At 39.5% G+C, this 17,244-nt stretch overlaps 1 protein-coding gene across 1 annotated transcript in view; it reads left to right on the top strand.

Annotated features, from left to right (window-relative positions):
- The window catches only part of LOC122555525 (proto-oncogene tyrosine-protein kinase ROS-like), a 208,342-nt gene extending 194,002 nt beyond the window's left edge, over nt 1-14,340 (top strand). Inside the window, exon 39 of the mRNA XM_043701546.1 lies at nt 13,218-14,340. Coding sequence (XP_043557481.1) covers nt 13,218-13,966 — 749 coding nt within the window. The 3' untranslated portion in view covers nt 13,967-14,340. The remainder of the gene's footprint in view (nt 1-13,217) is intronic.
- Nucleotides 14,341-17,244: the final 2,904 nt, after the last annotated feature.

Genomic DNA, 17,244 nt, shown 5'->3' on the forward strand with positions numbered 1-17,244 from the left:
AGAAAAAAGTAATAATACTGATCACAAAAATTTCTTAATCTTGGATTGGTTTGTGTATGTATGTATGTGTCTTTCTAAAGTTGGCTGCCTTCTCACTAATTTCAGAAAATGCTATGATACCACAATTGTTGTTTACAGATGAAAGTACCTGAAAAGGAAAAATAAAGAACTTGCACTGATACAGCAACTTTCACAGGCTCCAAGTATCCCAAAGCACTGTTTAGCTAATAAAGTGCTTTGGAAGTATTAGCATTATTACTGTACAGGTTGAAGAATATCCCTGGTTATCTGCAGATTTGTCTCAAAATGCATAATAGAATTATATAATGACTTCGTGAACATTTGCAGGATTTCTTACCTCTCAAATGTGGAGATGGAATAATTTCAGAACATATCACTTATAATTTGTACCATTCTCTAAGTATATTTGAGCTAAGAAAGTAATCTTTGGCAGTTTGATTCCATGAATTAAGCAGCGAGAATACTTGTAGGTTCACTAAGGTTTAGCCCAAAAGTTGTTTTATGCTCAGATAGCTTGAATGTCTCCAGAGAAGTTCTAAACAGCCTTAGTAGATCTGGACAATGAAGAATAAAAATGAGCTGGAATACCCTTTCTTGATAGCAATTCAGTACTTTTGCATACTGGAATCTATGTGTACTGATTTAGGGTGAGGATGGATTTATTCTATCCTGGATGCCTTTCACAGTTATAAAGCAGAGTAAACGGGACTGTCACATGAAGGACACATTTCTGTGTCCTGCTTTAGTACTAACTGGCCGGATTAGGGTAGAAACCTAATGGAAAGTTGGGTGAGGACTGTAGCATGGAGCACCTTTCCAGCACTGCTTGTGGTGCAGTAGCACTCCCTCCCCTCGCACTCCTGATAGCTTCTTCTGACTGGTTATGACCACCAGTACCATATATTATAACCCCCTCCTACCACTAATGTTAGCAGGACCGGAGGGAAATCAGTTCCTCTCCCTTGTTCAACTGCAATGCTGCCTTTCCAAACCTTGCACCCTCCCTGCCTGCTTACCACCTTGTTTGTGCATTGCTGATAAACACCATCATCCTGTCTCCAGTTGGTATTAGCCAAAATTGTTTATTTCTGGCTATTATCCAGCAGATAGGACCATCACTGTAATTTGCAGAATCACAGAAGTGATACCATGCTGACGGAGAAGCTTTGGCCCATTGTGTTTGCACCAGAACAATAATAACAAGGGAATAGTTGCAGGCAACTGGACATGCCCAGGAAAGTCAGGCAGCAGATGGATATTTGGAGTAATATTTAAAAGAGCAGTTATTATTGTTTTTGGATGCTAAGATGCATGTAATAGATCCCAAGGCACTACTCAGAGAGATGTAATGAGTTTCCTTAGTTTATCCTTGAAAATATAACTCCCCAAAAAAAGACCCCTCAATCTAAGTGATCATTTATTTCTCTTCTGCCTGGGGAACCCTGCTATGCACACACAAATGTTTTCAGTACTCATTTGTTGAAATTCTGTATGTTGGTTATGTAGTAAATTTAAATTTATGTGGTAAATGGCTTATTAATGCCATTTGTATCACTAGTGACATCTTAAAGATGTTAATTTTAATAAAGAATTTTTAATTTACTTTTGCGAGTTTAGTGAATCACTCTGTATTGAGTATGTAAGATCAAACTTGAAGTTTCATTCCCAAAGCAGCATGCAGCATCAGATCTCCTCTTCCATTTGTTACTTTAGTTGGAATTTATCATAAATTGCACTTTTAAATCAAATAGCTTGATGGAAAAAGAAACCTCAGATGAATTGCAATTTAATAATTGTGCTCCATATAGCATTTACAAAGTCCTAATCCACTTTGATAATGTGCCAAAACACTTACTTTCTTCTTCCAGAAGTCTTAGGACTTCGAAGTGTATTTACTCATTGAAGTCATGTAACTTATGATTTGTTATCATACATTTTGCAAGGACCCATATATCAGGAAGTTTTAGCTTTAATCATAGACTACATTTAAGGTAATCTTTTGGAATTGAATGGGTTAATGTGTTTACATAGTAGTGTTTTGGTCTCTGTCTGGGAATAGCGTTTAAATTCAGCTTGAAGCAGAAATGATCCTTATATCTTCTGCCTTTAACGTCCAATATGAATAAAGTTTTCAAAGCATAATTTAATTGTTCACTAGAGAGTGCCTTTGAGAAGGATTAATAAACCACACATTAACAAAAGTTGTATATTATCAGCAAATGACAGTGGTGCAGATTTTGCAATGATAATCACTGTCAGTACTTAACATGGTGCCCACACATGCAGAATAACACCTATTTAGATAATGCTGTTTCTGATCTATTGCTTTTCAAGAAGGAGAAGCTCCCCAACCAACCGCCAAACAACAAGGGATGGGAAACTATCACTTTTCATTCCATTTTCACAGTTAATCTTTCCATGCAAATCAATGAAAGGATTGCACCTTGCTGAATGAGTTTTATTTGTTTTTTAACAGCATACTAACTTCATAATTACTGCTAAGCACCCTCATTGGCCCTGAGAACCTGACCTTATATTTATAGAATGTCAAATTTACCCATAATAAAAAGAAATGCATTTTAAAATAATTAAGGGCTATGTTAATTTCTATGTCAGTTGAAACATTTATTTTGCTATCTCAACATTTAAATTAAAACCAAAAGGATTTTCAGTGCTTTTTTAACAATCGTAAGTTCGATTGATGGGTTGCTTGCTTTCTTGCAGAAATTATTGTGACACATGACAAATCATCCCATAGATTTGGCACAGATTTAAACTGCCATTGGGAAAGGGAAACCCACGTCACCTAGCACACCAGGCAACTTTCTTAGAGGTCAGCGAGGAGTACTGTTCTGCCATCAGTGACCACAAAATCCAGACAGCAGCATGTATTCACTAAGATACTTAATTAACCAAGCTCAATGAGTAGTGAGCAGCTGGTTTTCTCCCTAAAGATAATGCTTCAGGGAAGGCGATCAAATTGAACTCATAATAATCGATGGAGACAGCTAAACTGTCAGTTTAAAGAAATGGACCTTTGATGGTTTGAAATTGATCCCTTTGATGACACAGATTTTGCGGAGCCACCAGTTACAAAAGGAGTAAACAGTTTTGCTCTTACCCTGAGATTTTAACATTTCACATTAGTGGTAACGAATGGTAAAATGCTGTGAATTTTGGCCTCCACTTTTGTTTAACTTTTTCCTGAAAATAAATGTTCGTTTTGACAGACTGCCACCACTGCACACCAGAAGACAGTGATCTCATTGTAAATTCTGAAAGCACATGGCATAACTGCACTCAAATGATTGAAGAGGACGACACGCAGAACAGATGTAAAAACCTTGTGATTCATGAGTTTCAGAAGTAACTTTATATTTTTGCATGCAATTGCATTGCCTCTAAAAGTAATGCACTATGCCTTATATTTTCTTATGAATAGGCAAGTATTTGAAAAATGCAGTGGCTGCTTCTATTTTAGTTATTAGCTGAGAGTAGTGCTTTCATGACTCTATACAAGTGCACATAGGTCCCAGACTGTACCAGGAAAGAGGGGAGAAATTATCAACATTATGCAATATAATTAGAATTTCAAATCCCAGCGCAACGAAGCCTTTCAGAGCTTGAAAATTATAATAAATGTAAACAGTGAAATATATTTTTAAATAAACCATCTGTATTGATAAAATATTTTGGATAGACTGAAAATGCCAGAAGTTGTAATTAAGTGTTATTTTATAGGAACATGAGAAGTGCATAACACATGCAAAGTTTATAATGTATTTCTTGATGAAATTCTGTGGCAGTGGACGTTGAGGCAACTCTTAAAAATGGGTGAGGCTTAAAATGCAGGAGCATTGGGAGCATAGACTAATACTTTTTTAGAATTAAGAGATGTGTTTTGCTTAATTGGAGAAAGGGAAGATTTTGAGCTAGCACTTTTTTTATTTATTCACAGGATTTGGCAAACACTGGTTGTCATTTATTGCTCACTCCGAATAGCTCTTGAAATGGTTGTGCTGATCTATCACTTTGAACTGCTGTAGTCCATCTGGTGTAGGTACACCCACAGCGCAGTTACAAAAGGAGTTCCAGAATTGCGATAGTGACAGTGAAGCAACAATAATTGAAATTCCAAATCAGCATGGTGTATGACTTGGAGGGGAACTTGCAAGTGCCAGGTTCTTGTGCATCTGTTTTCATTTCATTATAGGTGGTAGAGGTTGGAGGTTTGGAAGATGCAGTTGAAGGATACATGGTGAGCAACTGCAGTGCATCTTATAGATTGTATATACTGTTATCGCTGCACATTGAAGTTGGAATGAATGTATGTTGAATGTAGGACAACGGGCGCCAGTCAGATGGGCTGCTTTGTCCTGGCTAGTGTCAAACTTCTTGAGTGTTATTGAAGCTGCTTTCCTGCAGGCAAGTAGAGAGTATGCCATCACACTCCTGACTTGCTCCTGGTAGAATGCGGACATGTTGGGGAGACAGTTGGTGAGTTACCTGCTGCAGAATATCTGGCCTCAGTACTTACATGGTTCCTCCTGTTCAGCTTTTGGTCAGTGGTAACCTCCAGGATGTTGATAATGGGGATTCAATGATGGTAATGCCATTGAATGTCAAGGGTAGATGGTTAGATTCTCTCTAGTGAAGATGGCCATTGTCTGGCACTTGTGTAGTGTGACTATTACTTGCCACTTCTCAGCCCAAATCCAGATGTTGTCCAGGTCTTGCTGCATATAGACATAGGCTGCTCCAGTATCTGATGAAATTTAGTTGTTGCTGAACTTTGTGCAATCACCAGCAAACATCCCTACTTCTGACCTTATGATGCAGAGAAGTTTATTCATGAAGCAGATAAAGATGGTTGGGCCTAGGACACTACCCTGACAAATTCATGCAGAGCTGTGACAATTGCTCCAATAACTAAAATGATCTTCCTTTCTGCCAGGTGTGATTCCAAACAGAGGATTAATTTCCCTGATTTTTACTGACCTGAATTTTGCAAGAGATCCTTGATGCCATACTCCGGTAAATCTTGACTCGATGTCAAGGGCTGTCACTTTCACCTCACCTTTGGAATTCAGCTCTTTTGTCAATATTTGAACCAAGGCTAGGATGAGGTCAGAAGCTGAGGGCTCTGCTGGAATTCAAACTGGTCATGAGACAGCAGGTTAATTCTGAGCAAGTGCTGCTTAATAGCATGGTATCTGATACCTTCCATCACATTACTGATGATCGAAAGCATCTATTTTCTGTACTGTGGAAATTAAAGATTATGGAGATGGTGCAGGAAGATAGAGTTGACATGATAGTTTTGTAACTGGAGAAAGCACAGCAGGTCAAGCAGCATCAGAGGAGAAGGGGAGTCGTTGTTTCAGGTTGCAACATTTTATCAGGTCTGATGAAAGGTTCCGACCTCAAACATTGATTCCTCTTCTCCTCTGATGCTGCTTGACCTACTGTGTTTTCTCCAGCTACAAAACTATCATGTCAACTCTATCTTCCTGCACCATCTCCCTATCCTTTCCGCCTTTTTCCAGCTCCACTCTTTATCCACTCTGACTCTCCAGCATCTGCAGTTCTCGCTATCTCCATGATAGTTTTGAATGTCAGAGCAGGCGTGAAGGGCTGAATGACCTGCTCCTATTTCCGATGTACTTATAAAACCCAGGATTCATTTGCCTCTCTTGATGCATCATTCATTGAGCAACTGTCAAATGAAACTTAACCACAAATCCTTCAGCCTTTACACATCACTCAAACTTCCAGGATGCAAAGTATAATCTTTACATAAAAAAATTAAATGTAACCCATTTCCAGTCATTAACATTGATTTCTCTCTGCTGTTTTCTTTTACCCATTTCATACATTGATGAATCACCTGGTTTTGGCTGATGCTTATTTTCTTATATTTGCATCACTGATTCCTTACAAATACCCCAGGTTCTTTAAATTATTACAGCTTCTATTTCAGTATTCTTATCAAGTGTGGAGATTGTCCTTCTCTCCTAAATTCAAATCATCAGTGCAGGCAATGAATAGAGGTATTTCGAAGCCAAAACTCTCAAGGCTCTGTTGTCTACTTCAAACCATTCTGAGAAGTTGCCTCTATTTCCTCCAATCTAGCTTTATTTTAAAGTCAATTTGCAATGCTTCCCCAGATAATTCCCCTTATTCTATTCCAATTGTCTACCATGTCCTACCTTTCACAAGATTTCTGAAATTCCATGAGCCTGAATTTTATTCTGGCAGAGTGTTGAACGCAGTACCCCCTCCCCCAGCATGACCAATGTAAGAATCAGTGGCAAGCTCACCTCCGCTGTTTGGCTGCTCTGTCTCACAACTGTTAGGTCTACAATTTGTATAAGGTTGCCTTCTGCTGTTATTTGAGATGGAATTGCCCTTCTGAGTGCTACCACTCAATGAGAAGGTGGTGCTTCCCTTGTCTAGCAGTGCCACCAAGAATGATGGTCACCGCTGGGATTACAGGCAACCCAGAACAGGAGACATTGATGTAATGCAGACTTGAAAGGTAGGTCGGAGGTCACGTCAGAAGCAGACACCGAGATGGCTGAAAGGGGGAAGGATAGGAAGGGGAAGTGAATAATGTTGGATGGAGGCCTTCGATGAGCAGAGGGTAGATACAGCAAAACTAGCACCAAAGCCCTGGCAACTGATCTTATGCCCTTCCCCCACTTGCCAATCTAGCACTAGGGGATAGAGGTGGGTTCACAGAATTAAAACCATGCACACTGTCAAATCAGGTTTACACAGCACTTTGCAAAGTGGGTCACGGGCTCAGCCTGTCACTCTAGGTAACCGTCCCCACCCCAAAACCATCCTGTATCTTGATTTCTTGTACTCCTGTCAACCCCAAGTAGCAAGCTTTTATCTGTTCCCACCCAACTGTTTTCTTTGAAGTTTACATCTCCCTACTTTGCCATCTGAGCCCCAGGCCTACAGCTTTGCTTTGCTAACTATCATAATGAGTCTTTCTTCTGCATTGATGCCAAGACAGGGTTATTGTCAATAACCCAAACCCCAGCCCCCTTGCCCTCCCATGCCTGATTGTCTCCCATCCTTAATGCTGAGTAGCCATGTTCCCAAGTATTGTCCCTACTGCATCCCAGTATTCTACTTCCAACTCCCCACAATCCACTTTTCCAACCTCCCAATCACAGCAATGGGCAAAAGTGAGGACTGCAGATGCTGGAGAATAGAGCCGGAATTCCTGATGAAGGCCTTTTGCCATCGATTTTTCTGCTCCTGGGATGCTGCCTTGACCTGCTGTGCTTTTCCAGCACCACACACTCATCGCAGTAATTGTCCTTGATAACTCCCCTAATGACCTTCAGTGAAGAGACCCCATGACAGGCCATAGCCCATTGGCCTGACTTACCAACTTGGAAGGACAACCCTGTCAGGTGAGTGACTAGACCCTTATCTGATCACTATCCAACTCCCCGAATGACTACCATTAATTCCCTAAGTGGTTGTATTGGACTTGTTAGAAAGACTGTGGCCGACTTGCCGGACTGTAATGATATAGAACTTCTGACTCTGAACGCTCCAGGCTTTTGGACGATAATTAAATGATGCCTTTAACTAACTCTAGCAACACCATTTTCCTGACAAAGTTCTCCTTAACTTAGTTGCAGATTATACCCCATTTGGTGGAACACATTCAGTATGTTTGCCCTGTAAGTTGCTGACATATACTGCAAGTATGACAGGAACATAGCACTGTGCCATATAAGAAGATCTCTACCCTCTCGACTGACCATTTGAGAAGCTACCTGGCTTGTGCCTGTGGTAAAAGGAAAGACAATAGAGAAGTACTGTGAGGCTGTAATTTCTGAATCATGCACAAAATAGCAAGGCAGAGATGCTGTGAGTATCCAAATTGGAGTATGGTGAGTGGGTGCCAAGACCCTTGAGATATACCCTGTTTCAGTGCATGTCTTTCCCTGCATACAAGCTGGCTTGGGAACAGGGTTGAAGTGAGAGGTGTTGGTGAACTTCAAAGTATAGAATTGATGCATTGAACTGTATTAGAACGGAGTTGGAAATGTAACATGGTGATGTATTGAAGCTGGCATGTGTCTCATGCCAACCTCCTCAGGAGGAGGATGCAGATGGTCACTGCCCTTGGAGCATGCCTAAAGATGCTGAAGAATTCTGGCCAAGACAAAAGGCCTGGAGGAGCAAGCTGGAGCTACCAGGTACTCGCTCTGAGCTTTATGTTGGGCAGTATCCTTGTCTACTTTCTCTGCACTGCCTTGAAAAATATCAAACTGCATATTACTAAGCTGCAGGTGGGTAACAGTGAGTGGTTCATGTATGCAAATAGGCCTCTTGCCACTTACTAATGAGATTCTTCTCTTGCTGTTCAAACTTTGAGTAGAAAATCAGACTTTCCTTTCTCAATGTTGAAAATCTTGCCATACCTTCTTAACTGAATCATCATTGCTCATGCCGGTCAAAGGATGGGACAATTCCACCATAGTGTAAAAACGTTAATTTCACGGATGAGATCACTCATCGAAATGTAGGTACATAGAAAATTGCAGCAGGAGTATCCACCATTTAGTATGATCATGGCTGATCATCCAACTCAGTACCCTGTTCCATTTACTCCACATACTCTTTGAAGTCTTTAGCCCTAAGAACTCCCATATCCTAATGGACAGTGTATATGGAACAAAAGAATGTATCTGGGTTGAAAGGACATCATCTTAAAACATTAATAGCAATCAGTTATAAAAGGCATTGGAGCCTTAAAGTCCTGTTCAATTTGTAAGAATCCACAAATCAGGATATCAGAACTGTTGGCAAAGTCAGTTGTGATAATCATTGTAAATTACCTTGAACAGCTTAATATTACAATGACAGTCAATTAATTTCAATTGTCAAAAGGTGTTCCTGAGTGTGAGCTGTGTCATATGAGATGCTAGAAGGTGCTGTGGACAGAAATGTGGATTCTATTAATTAGTTGAATTGTAGTTTGTCTGCTTTGTATACTGCCACACAGCTGAAGAGTATCAGTGACATCTGCTGGGGAGACCTCAGGTACATGGGTATGAGCACAGTTCAATAATTTCATAGGCCCAAATCCTGAGAACATTTTAACATGTTTGCAAACAACACACAGAGCTCTTGAGAAGAAACTCATAGACCCAACAGTGTGCCCTCATCAATTCATGGGAGAAATCATTGTTTACTATTGGGACATGAGTGCAAAAGCACCAGAATAAGCAGTTGGTTCTCAGCCCTCACCCTGCTGGCACCAGCATCCACTCAAAAGGCAGAAAAAATACCCTAAAGCAAAATAAAGTGCATCCCAGTCATCAATCTGTCATTATTAATTATTTGGGGGTTGGTTAGGCTGGATGGCTGGTTTGGGATGCAGAGTGTCAGCAAAATACACAGGTTTAATTTGGACAGTGCAGTACTCAGCGTCAGCTTTGACTGCAAACCCTGGAACTACAGTGTTCATATGGAAGTTAGTGCTAATAACTGAGCTATGACTAACACCATTAAGGTTCATTGGCATAAACTCTTGAACTCCTCAATACCATTGTCATGATTCATTTCTTCAGGGCTAAATTCTGGAGGATGGGAATTTTGTCTGTCAAAATGAGCCAAAGCCATTTCACAAAATGAACGTTTGATGTGTACGATGCTGGCATTCCTTCAGGAGCCAGATTCCTAAAACCAAGCGGGAGTCTGATCCTGTCTTACCTGGTCCCTACCACCATTGCCTTCATGAAGGCCAGACAGAGACAGTCAATGGAAGGAAAATCAGCTGGCAGAGCTGAGCCCGAACTGCTGGGTTTGAGTGAATGCAAATGTGGATGGAAGCATCATTTAGATGAAAATACCCTCATTCTGTGTTTCGCTTGCACCCCATTTCAGGCTGGGGAGAACTCTTTTGTAAGGTTATATTCTCCTATGGAGGTTGAGTTTATAGAATTTAACAGAAAAAAGAGTAACTAGTAAAGGGATACTTAAGAGACAATCAGTCAATGTACTTTATTTGGATTTTCAAAACATATTCAGTGAGTTGCCATAAGGTTATTATACAAAATTAGGATTAATGAAATTGGGGTGATAGCATAAATTGCGGATTCAATGGACAGAAAACAGCTAGACTGGTGTCAGACAATTATAACCTATATTAGTGAATTAGATAAGAGACAGTCTCTATTGGATCTGATTTTGGTAATGCAAAGTTTAGCAGAAAAACAAGTGGTAAAGAGGCTGACGGATAGAAACAGCTTCGGCAAATTGGGTAATACATTATATTATATCTACTTATGTTAATAAAGTGTAAAGTTGTCCACTTTGTGGGAAACATTAAAAATATTGTTTTGAACAGTGACAGACAGGAAAATGGTTGAATTCTGGAGGACCTGGGTGTATTTGTGCATGACTCAGAGCTCGTTAACATTCTGTACTGCAGGCAAATAGAAGGCAAATGTTGTATTCGTTTTCTGGCAAAGGGATTGGTGTTTAAGTGTCAAGAAGCCTTTCTACAATTATGCAGCTCATTGGTAAAACTGGGAGCTGGAGGAGGTGTAGTTTGGCTCTGCTTAGGAAGGACATATGTACCATAGAAGGAGTCCAGTGAAGTTCATGTCACTGATTTCTGGGGATGAGAAAATTGTCCTGTCAGGAGAGACTGAGATTGAAATATGATTTAATATATATTCTTTGAATTTAATGAAGTGGTCTTTCACTGAAACAGAAACATACAATGCTAAGGATTTGCAGATTGAACAATAAAACAGAGTTTATTACATAAAAGAAAATAATTTAAAATAGAATACAACAGCTGTTTGCATGTAACAAAATTGGACAACGGAGTTCAGACTATCTCTAGTTCAAATAACCCCTTCAGGTTCTAACCAATCATTTCTGGTTTGGAATTTTCAAATTGAAACTCTGACACTGAGGCAACCTATTTGCTATTTTTTCTGAACTAACTCCTTGCTCCAGGAGAGCTGTTTCATACATTCAACTTCAGCCAGGAGAACTTCAAATTAAAACTAAAAACTTTTCAAGCTACGGATGTTTCCCCTAGACAAAAACAAAATTCCCAATCTTTCTAATGAAAAGCAGGCTAATGTTCTTAAAACTCCCCCAATTCAAACAAAATCCCATTAGCATCTAGGAACTATCTCTGTCATGCTGGTTTCAAAAAAGCAATATCTTTCAGAACTACTGACAAGTTGATCATTAACCCGTTTCATACATGTAGACCATAACCTACATGCCACTCGTTCACAATCCAAACTATAAAATAAATTATATTAAAATATATATAAATCACCCATCTGACATTACACCATTGATAGCTTTTTCTTCAGCTGCTAAGATTCTAGAATCTGCAATTTCTTCTGTATACCCCTTCACCTCTTCTTCATCCTTTTGAGACATTCATTAAAACCTACCTTTTTTGACCAAACACTTGGTCATCTGTCTTTATTGTCAGAGCCTTCCAGCGGTGTCCTGTGGTGCCTTTCTCAATATCAAGTCCAAAATGTTGCATCTTCTGACTGTCTCAATGTCATCTGGGATTTTCACTAGTCAGTGGTGAGAAGTCTGTTAACAGGGACTATTGTTGATTGTCCTGCTCATTACTGCCTTATTTCACCCCTTATCTCAACTCCAATAATATGCAGACTCCCACTCTCTCACCTCCCGGTGGGGGGCGGGGTGAAAATTCCCAATGTAAAAGTCTTTAACTCCAGGTCACCACTTGGAGTGCACTGCTACTTTTCATTGCTACAGCAAGGCCTTTGGACAGACATCCTTTGAGCTGTAATGAGGTCAGCCAGATAAACATCATAGAATATGCGTCCCCTGTTTGGACTAGATTAATAGTCCCAATCAGGGAACACTGGCTGATAGATATAAATAGAAATGTCTGAGTTTCTGTTCACTCTGACAGCTGGCTCTGAGCTGGATGAATGTCAATGACTCTCCACATGTAAATTAAGGGTGATTCAGTGACGGGATACTTGCTGCGATAGAGTTATTTCAGTGGCAATGGGCAGTACTTTTGGCAATGGCAAGTGGGAGAATTGGGCAAGTAGTGGCATGACAGAGGAATAACAGTTAAAGAAATGAGGTACTTGAGTATTTGCTAGACCTTGGGGCGGCACGGTGGCTCAGTGGTTAGCACTGCTGCCTCACAGCGCCAGGGACCCGGGTTCAATTCCCGCCTCGGGCAACTGTCTGTGTGGTTTGCACATTCTCCGTATGTCTGCGTGGGTTTCCTCTGGGTGCTCCGGTTTCTTCCCACAGTCCAAAGATGTGCAGGTTTGGTGAATTGGCTATGCTAAATTGCCCATAGTGTTAGGTGCATTAGTCAGGGGTGAATGTAGGGGAATGGGTCTGGGTGGGTTGCTCTTCGGAGGGTCAGTCTGGACTTATTGGGCTGAAGGGCCTGTTTCCACACTGTAGGGAATCTAATCTAATCGAGAGAAACCCTCAACAAAAATGACAAATCAATATATGTGAAGATCATCTTATTCTGTTTGAAATTGCTCCTGCAAAACACCTTGGAATTTTCTATTATGTTAAAGATGTTATACAAATGCAAGTCATTGTTCTTGTGACTGGTAGCTAAAGAACACATTTTAGTTTGGCCGAACTGGATAAACTTCAAATTTAACTCATAGAATGGAGGATGCTCTTAAGGGGCTCAGTTGTCACTTGGAATTTGTTCCGGACCATTGAATTATAAATATATTGAGGTGCTGATGGGATGCTAAACACTATCAAAGTTTTAAAACAACTCTTGTGTAAGTTTATCAATACCTGTCAGACATTCATGATAAATCATGGGCATTACTAAAATCCAAATATTGAGTTGAATTCCATCTGACACTGAATTGAAATATATGACACTCTGTGGTGATCTCTCAGCTCACTACTTCACTCGAGAATCAGGACTTGTTAAATATAATGGAAAGCACTGAAACAGATTCATCTGACTGGTAACATTGCATGCAATCTTTCTTCTACTCATCTTCATCTAACCCCATAAGCATCATTTATAACTGCTGGTCCCCTTTTGTAGTGACTGCAAGCAGCTGTATAATTGGCTATTTAATTGCCTTTATTCCATCAAACCTTGCCGTGAATCTACATTCGTGACATTTGGACCTTTGTTTATGTCTTAGGAGAGGAGCATGAAAAGCAGAAAAGTGATGATGGTGCTACTGGTATAACATTGACATCGATGGCAAGTGAAGAAGGAGATGGACTTCATTACGTAATGTACCATCACTCCCCTGATACCTGCTCAGAGGCTGATGTCTTGGAAATGAGACTGAGTATGCTGAAAGATGGAGCAATCAACTATTCTTATGTTACAAGTGCAGAAGAAGAAAAAGCTGCTGTAAACACAGCATGCTCAGAAAACCAAGGGGATTATAATACACAGCACAGTTTTCTTCGAAACAAAGGATCTGCTGTGGGTGCTGCTCCAAATCCAGGAAATAGCGATGATCAACGGTGCAGTTTACACAGAACTTCAAAATGCCCCCCAGTCACATTGCAGCACCTACAGAATAAATCTATTTCCATCACACCTCTATCTAAAGCGTTTCATGATAACAACACCCAACTTGGTTTAGATGGTTTGACTGTTCCATTCCTGAACTATACCAGAATGGAGTGGGAACATCCACCCTCCACACCAACAGGAGAAAAATACCACAGTGACATCGATTATGTAGGAAGCTGCCTCGTCTCTGAAGTCAGTAGCACACTTAGATGCAGTAAAAACCCAGACGAAGGTTTTGAGTCAATGCGAATAGGTGGGCAAAATACTAATTACTTAGCAAATAATGAAAAGACAAAAGGCAAAATTATCCAGAATAATATCATGACAGCTGCTACTAACATAGAGGAGCCAATCTCCATCTGATCAAATTAGATCAAATTTTATCTGAATATTTAATACTCATATTTTGACTACAGAAAGACTTGCTGATTTTCCATATTTTGCACCACTTTGTTTAGAAGATATCTTGATATCTATCAAAAACTGTTAGGGCAAGTCTTAAAAATAGAATATTTTAAAATGTTATTGACATTAGTGTTTGAGTGCAGAAATACTGCTGTGGACCTCACATTCTAGACTCCAGATTATGATCACGAATAGATAATGGTTTTTTCAAGGAATGTGGATCCTGGAAATCAGAAACCGTTCTGGCAGCTTGTGTGGTGAAAAAACACAGAGTTAGCATTTTGAGTCCAGCGACCCTTCTTAAGAACTTTGAAGAACTTCAGAACATTCTGAAGAAGGACCTGAAACATTAACTCTGCTTTCTCTCCATAGATGCTGCCTGACCTGCTGAGTTTTCCAGCAATTTCTGTTTTTGTTTTTTTTTTCCAAGTTAGGTCAAATTCCTTGTTCACAGTATGAAAATAAATCAAATATTAATCACAGCACATCTTAAACTTGTAAAATTAGTGGTGATAGATGGGGCTGGTTGAATATGAGTTTTTTGCAAGGCTTCCAATATTACATCCAACAGGTCTGGGTCAAACAGACATGATCTTATAGAATGGTAGGATAGGCTTGAAGGGCCAAATAGCCTCCTCCTGCATTTATTTCTTACATTATTATTTGACTCTGGCCTACTGTGTTTAAGAGGAGGAGGGCATGCTCAGTTGGTTCACATAAACTTGTCTACATATTGGACACTAACTTTCACCCCACACATTTATGTAGATTTGTAATGGTTCAATAGAAAAGTAATGTGACTTTTATGCAAAAAGATATTTTGATAAGAAATAATCTGAATTTTATATTCTATAAAGGTAAAATTTATGAAGTAGTAATTTGCTATATGGTTTCCTGTGTACAATTTAATGATCCCCATCATTGTAATGTAGATGAATATTCAACATCGATGTGCAGGGTTTCACTGAAATTCTAATATTACCTGGTACCATGAAATTAAAATATTTGGGGTAGCCAATGTAGTTAACCTATTAGCCACATACCACCAGTCCAAAATAGAGTGGAAGCAATTTTCAGCAACCACCGGCCATGTTTATAGTGGAAAATGGGGCCAGTTCAAATGTGATGTTAAATAAACTTGTCCATCCCCCTGTGCCACCACCTACTCTTCAGATTTTCACATGGGGCTTGAAATGAATAACTAATGGTCCCACCCATTAGAGCCTAGAGCCTTATTAAAATACTTAAATGAAATATAACTACTTGTGCAACAAAAGTGTAGAGCAGATGCTATACCTGTGCCAAGTATTACTGGAAATTGATTGGCTGGTCAGAAAAGAGCTTTAAAAAAGTTATTTTTGAATAGTTATTTCTGTTGGATCAGGATGAAGGCTGTTTTGGGTATCTCACAAAAAGTCAAGGATCCTCCCAGCCTCTATCCACTCACTTGGGATCTGACTCCTCCTGACCCATGTAGCCTCTATCCTTTCCCTCAAATGGCAAACCAGATGAAGTTTTATCATGAAAATGGTTCAGCTCTTTCATTGGCTTTATCAGGAAGGTATAGCATTCAACCCACCCATGCTCCCGATTGCCTTCCTACCCCTCCCTATAAAGAGCATTTTCCTGCTTTAAGTGGCATTTTACATTTATGATGTGATCGTGCTGAGTGAATAAGGATAAATTTAGGACCTTAGATCAAAAGGTACAGTGTTTGCGAATGGGGTGTAGGAATAGTTGCCGGTCTATTGGGGAATTGGACCTAGTATAATATGAAGATCCTACCTTCTTGATTTTTGTAGATATTTTTAATCAAACTGCTCAGATGTATTATGACACACCTCTGGAGCAAGTGAACCTTGAACCCAGGCCTCTGGCTCAGAGATAGGACACTACCACTGCACCACAAGAGCCCCTTTCCTATATTTGCATGTTTTGGGATTGATTGTTCCAGGAACACGTGTTGCAGACTGGTCTGCAAATGTAGTCAGTTAGAGGGGGAGCATTGTTTCAGGCAGGTTAGGATTGGAAAACATTTTGTTTTACTTTAATAAGAATGTGAAAGAACTTTGTGACTTTTCTGAAAGTGGGAGTTGCTAATGAATTATAGAATTTGTAGAAAAACAGTAACATTTTACTTTTACAGTACTTTTACAAAACACCACCTTGGATGCTTCTATTTCACTATGTTTTGAGATTATAAATTAAAAATAACTTTACCTTGGTTGTGTGGAGGAGTGGGAAATTGACTGAGTTAGCTAAACCAGTTTCGAATGTGCATAACTTGATCAAGTGCCAATGTTCATTATGCTTAAAAGCTTCAATGCATCTTTTTATTTTAACTCCCTGATCAGGATCTATCTCTGTTGGCTACTGCTCAGGAACAAACACCTGTATGCCAAAACAATAAAGTTGTTTTTAATACATCCAATTGACTTGATTGTTTTCCTTTGTGTGTGAGAGTGAAAGGGATGCCTTTGTACTTTGTCTGTTAAAGACAACTAAAAGCACAATACGGAATGGACAGTTGGCAAATTTTCACAGAGGGTGTATGGACATGCTTTCTGGTCCTACCCCAAATACATATTTGGATCACAACTCCAGTGAAATGTAAAGGTACACTTAATCATCATTTTAGGTTGTTAATATCAGTGGAGTAGAAAACTGTCTCCTGTTTTTGTTCTCAATCCTTTTAAAAAACAAACCATCCAAGAAGCTGAGATCTCTGCATTTATTCCAGGAATGAAAATGTCCAGTGGCTCACTGCAATTCTACCCAAAGCTGGTGGAGATACAAGTCCCTTAATTGCCAATGCATGATACAGAAACCAACAGTTTCATTATAATTGCAGCCTCAGACTTTTTGTTGCCTTTGAATTTTTAGGCATTTCCTATTGTAAGTTTAAAATTAAACCAGAAATTTGTTCAAAATTCAACTTTGTTTTTATGTAGCAAGTCTTTGATGTCTACCATTTGATGTTTTCTTAAAAAGTAAAACTTAAAAGTTGTTTGAAATACATTTCCAAAACCTAAGGACATAAGTCTTCTAATGCCCAGATATTAGTTGGATTCAATTTGACTATTTGATGGCTTCCAAATTACCAGACTTTTTATTCAGTCATTGGATATGGCTATTGCTGCCTAGGACAGATATTGGCCATTCTTACATGTCCGTGGAAAGGTGATGGTGAGATGCCTCGATCTGCTGCAGTCCATTTGGTGTAGGTATGCCCAGAG

This window comes from Chiloscyllium plagiosum, chromosome 12 (assembly GCF_004010195.1).
Source record: "Chiloscyllium plagiosum isolate BGI_BamShark_2017 chromosome 12, ASM401019v2, whole genome shotgun sequence".
NCBI lineage: Eukaryota > Metazoa > Chordata > Chondrichthyes > Orectolobiformes > Hemiscylliidae > Chiloscyllium > Chiloscyllium plagiosum.